This window comes from Montipora foliosa, chromosome 2, assembly GCF_036669935.1.
Source record: "Montipora foliosa isolate CH-2021 chromosome 2, ASM3666993v2, whole genome shotgun sequence".
In the NCBI taxonomy this organism is placed as follows: domain Eukaryota; kingdom Metazoa; phylum Cnidaria; class Anthozoa; order Scleractinia; family Acroporidae; genus Montipora; species Montipora foliosa.
In genome coordinates this window covers 6,337,874-6,342,873 of record NC_090870.1, presented here as the reverse complement: position 1 = coordinate 6,342,873, position 5,000 = coordinate 6,337,874, and the positions used below count along the sequence as shown (strand labels likewise).

At 39.1% G+C, this 5,000-nt stretch overlaps 1 protein-coding gene across 1 annotated transcript in view; it reads left to right on the top strand.

Annotated features, from left to right (window-relative positions):
- Positions 1–5,000, top strand: part of LOC137988940 (kinetochore protein Nuf2-like) — a 26,534-nt gene that overhangs the window by 19,079 nt on the left and 2,455 nt on the right. Inside the window, exon 17 of the mRNA XM_068834877.1 lies at positions 766–840. Coding sequence (XP_068690978.1) covers positions 766–840 — 75 coding nt within the window. The remainder of the gene's footprint in view (positions 1–765; positions 841–5,000) is intronic.

Below are 5,000 nucleotides of genomic sequence, written 5' to 3'. Positions count from 1 at the left end.
ACAATTCCAGACTATTTGGTAAACTACATTGTTGTCACCTTGACCAACCAAAACGGCCTAGTTTACTTTCCACGGGTCGATTTCCTGTAGTTCTTTGGTAGAACATCCGAACTAGTAATATTAAAGGGTCGAAGGTTTCCTAATTTCAAATGTACAAAATTTGATGCGGACCGTAAAACGTTTCTTATGATTGTACTGGTCGTCAAAATGTACAGGTTTTAAAGGGGCTATGTCACGTTATTTTAGGGTGTTTCGAGGAAATCTTTAGTTAATCACAAGTTTAAAACTTGAAAATGGTAATATGGAATCCTTTACTGATAAATTTATCGTTTCATCACAAACGAGATGATTCTGAGCAAAAACGACCTTTATCCAGGCGATTTGCGATAAACTTGAAAAACGTCGGGCCGACCTTTTTTCATGCAAGATTATGCAAACGTAATCCGTTTCAATCTTGTCCATTTATGTCCATCCACGCTTCTCTTTCCTTTTGCTGTATTTCTGTTATGTTGTTTAACAGTTTTAATTGGTTATTGCAATGTTTCATTGTACTTTTTGGGCATTATGGTTGTCATGAAAGTACATCAGTTTGTACGACATGGCCTCTTTAAGGTTCTATAAGACCCTTTGCACGTGGATTCTTACGGGTGTCTGGTTTAAACACAGCCGTGAAGAGAAGGTATAGTTTTTACCCAGCAGAAACCCAATCCAGGACTTTAATGGCAGCGCCAACTATTTCTTCGCGATCAAAATTTTCTAATGCAGATCAAAGAGGAGGAGAAGAGTCATGATGAAGAAATGGACACCCTTCGTAGTTTGTATCAGCAGATGCTCGTTCAGGTGAGCCAAGGATATGTTATGTTGGTTTCAGGTTCTGTTCGTGGTCGTTGGTTTGCAAAGACCAAATAGACTGTTCGCTTATTTAATTAACTCATGCAGGCTTTGTAAGGGACCAACAAAACCAGAAGAAAGATTTGGCGAATTGAATTCCCAGAACTAGAAAGCTATGCAATTTTAATGCGAGTCACGAACAAAAAACATGGTGAACGCGCCTCCACTCCATTTTATTGGGGACCTTAAGATCTACGACGGCGACGTCGACGAAAACGTCACCTCAAAATATAACTTCGCTCTAGTAAAAGTCTTTCGCGATTATTCCATCACGTTCACTTCGTACAATGTGGGCGAAGTATCCTAAAAATAAATTGGTACGAGCGGTTTCAGAGTGAAAATAGAGAATGAAAAATTCTCTGTTGCATACTCACGTTGTCGTCAAAACCTAAAACTTAGTGATTTCACGTCGTCGTCATGCAGAGAACCGCAGAAATATGAGCTAAAATCCGTGCTGCACGTGCAGCACGATTATTTATGCTCTTTTAACCAATGATATCATTGTTTTGTGGCGTTTTCGTCGTCGACGTCGTCGTCGTAGATCTTAAGCTCCCTAACCCAAACCCGCGGGCAAATGACTTAATATTTTTGTGGCGAGTTCTATCGACAAAAATACAGTTTGCAGCTGTCTACCAATCTCTCGCACCCGAATGTCATTCGTTGTGATGTATTTTTCGACATGTTTACCGGACGTTGGGTACCGACTGCCTAAACTAAGCAACGTTTCACAATCAAGCAGCTAATCACGGAATATTGCATGCTAGCCGTACCATTTCTTGCATACTGGTTTTCCTTTCCTACGTCCAGGCAGAGCGGTGTGATCTTGTGTTAATTGAATGAATGGTAGAAACCTCATTTAACTAACTGTTCAACGTTATTGCAGATGTTCATCTTAATTAAAATAAAACATGACAAAGGAATATTATTATAAATACTTTCCAATACATTGTTTGTTTGTTTTTTCGCACTAATCAGCTCCACTTGGCCATTTAGCACATGCAAAACTCTTTTTTCCTTTTTTTAATAAAGCAAGTAGATGTAATTAAAAGCGATGGTCAAGTGGGCACCATTTTCTGAACAGTCATAACAAGCTTAAATTTTAAACTTCATTAAAACTACGGTAATTCAACTTTCGTGTTATGGACCTTTTTTTTTAAATAGACTATACCTGTTAGCCTGTAGCGTGTACGTTAGTCCAAATTATAACTTAGCGCTATCGCAAGTATTTCGCGATTAATCCGTCTTGTCCTGTAAATGGATGGGTACGAACGGTTTTAAAGTCAAAACTGAAAATGACTTTTTCATTGTTTTATGCTCACGTTGTAGTCAAAACCTAAAATTTGGTGATTTCACGTTGTTGTTTGTAGAGTACGGCAAAGAAATGCACGGAAATTCGTGTTGCACGTGCAGCACGAGCATTTTTCCTTTTTCAACCAATAATATTCTTGCTTTGTGGCGTTGCCGTAGCCGTATCCGTCGTCTTTGCTAAAACTCCCTAATTCCGCAGTTGCCCGCTCCGGATGTTTTGCTGCGATTGTTGTAGGAAAAGTCTAAATATATAACAAAGCACTTAATGTATGGTCCCTCGGGAAACTAGTTAGTTCTGTTTTTCCTCGAGTCCTGATGTTTCCCTCGTCTTCGTCTCGGAAAACATCAGGACTCTCGGGAAAACAAAACTGTTTCCCACGGGACCATACATTAAGTGTATATTGTTGGTTTTCACGCACGTGATCAACAGCCATGTTTTTCAACGAAAACAAAAGAAATCGTTTGCATAATAGTAGAGTTAAATTCCCGGAGGAGGCACAAACATGGCGGCCGTGACGTCATGTGAAAATCGAGAATTGTTTGTCTCATCCAACATGGCGGCTATTACGTAACTTGCAAATCGAAAAACCTTAAATAACAATGACCACAACCAGGTTTTCTGAGTCCGCGAGACTGAGCACCCCCAGCAAACCATTGTTTCAACGAAAACCGCTGGTCAGCAACCTGGTTCTGGTCATTGCTGTAGATAGATAGATAGCTTTATTAAATAAAACCATTGCAGCCAAGGGCTGAATTACGGCTATTTACAATCGAACAAAGATTCTAAAATTATTTAAAATTTAAATCTAGAATTTAAATCTAAAATTTAAATCTAAAATTTAAATCTAAAAATATATTAAAAGCAAGGTTGCACACCGAGAACTAAAAGCTAAGAACGGGAAGAATTTGCCATTAAAAAGCTCCGCTTAAAGCGATTTGTCTTACAAAGAGGGACATTGAAAGTCCTCTTTTTCCTGAGAGTTACTTGGCATTCATTCTTTGGCGGCAGTAAGTGATGGAGCCTGTGGTTGGGGTCTTGAAGGATCTCATCGAAGAGGCGCGTGGTGAGTTCCTCTCTTCGAGCGCTTAATAGCGGCAGCCCCAGGGCTACGCGCGCCTCGGAATAGCTCAAGGTGGGATAGATGATACGAAAGGCGCGTTTTTGAAGCCTTTCCAGTTCATCTGATAGGTATATGGGAAGGCTATTATGAAAGGTCTCGCAGGCGTATTCGGCGACCGGCCGAATGCATGTGGTGTAGAAACATACAAGTTCGAGCGGGTCGAGGCCCGCTCGTTTTAACTGCCTCAGCAAGTACAGTCTGGACGCTACCTTCTTAACTATCTCAGCAACATGCGCGTTCCATTTCAAATCGTCAGAGATGAAGAGACCCAAAAGTTTGGCACTCTTAACAACTTCGATGTTCTTATTATTGATGACGACAGGTGGAAATGAACGCTTAGATCTAGCAAAACAAATCTGCAACTCTTTTTCCTCGAGTCCTGTCTAAGGTCTTCCGTGCAAATCACCTATAAGAAAGTTCCCTGAAGAATGATCATGTCGTGTTGAAGTACATATTAAGCAGAAAGAAAGATCCCTTCCCCTTTTAGTATTGTTGTAGAGGGATTGATTCATCTTGTCGTATTTACTCAATGCAAGGGCATTTTAGACCGGCTTACTGTTATATTGCATGCTACCCGTACCATTTCTTGCATCATACTGGTTTCCTTTCCTACACAAAGGAAGAGCGGTGTAATATTGTGTTAATTGAATGAATGGTAGGAACCTCATTGTTAACTAACTGTTCAACGTTATTACGGATGTTCATCTTAATTAAAATAAAACACGCATGAAATTCTGAGGCAACGAAAAATAACTACCTACGTCATGATGTTTCCCACAATAGTTCCATAACTCCTGTCTATTAATTCAAAACAAAATCGAAGACCTTTGTTTTTGCGTTTCATAATTTTCATTATTATAAATACGTTCCAATACATTGTTTTGTTTTTCGCTCCAATCAGCTCCACTTGGCCATTTAGCATATGCAAAACTCTTTTTTTCCTTTTTTTAATAAAGCAAGTAGATGTTATTAAAACGGATGATCAAGTAGCCGCCTTTTTCTGAAGGGTCATAACAAGCTTAAATTTCAAACTTCATTAAAATTACAGTAATTCAACTTTCGTCTAATAATAGACCCTTTTTTAAAATAGACTATACTTTGTTTTTTCATAACTTATGCGCGCGTGGATATGCATGTCCATAGGGGCCTGATTACATGGCAAGTTAAAAAAAAAAGTTTTTTAAAGTTTTATTTGTGCATTACACATTACATTTTGATACTTTACATTCATACAAAACGGTATTTAGTTACAGAACTTATAACAACAAAGGTACATAATTGCAATGTTTATAGAATTCGTATAAGTCACAAAATAAGAAAGAAAAAAAGCCCTTTGCAACTCATAAAGTTACGTGGCAAGTTACATGGGAAGTTTCAGCCCGGGCGCAAAACACAAATTTCCATGAGAAAATTTACTGAGGCCCGAACGAAATTTCTCGCGGTTGAAAACTCGTGCATTTAGGGGTTCTTTCAGAACCCAGGCTGAAATCTCAGCCCGGCTAACCAATATTCTCCTTAAACTCGGTAAATATGTAACAATTATTCTACGAGGGCGCGGTGGGTATGAAGTTATAATCATTTTATATCCAGCAAGCCCGAGTGGAAGAATTGTTTTATTTCTAACTCCAGGATGAACAACTCAACCACAGACCACTCCGGTCCAAAACGGCTTTTGTTGGC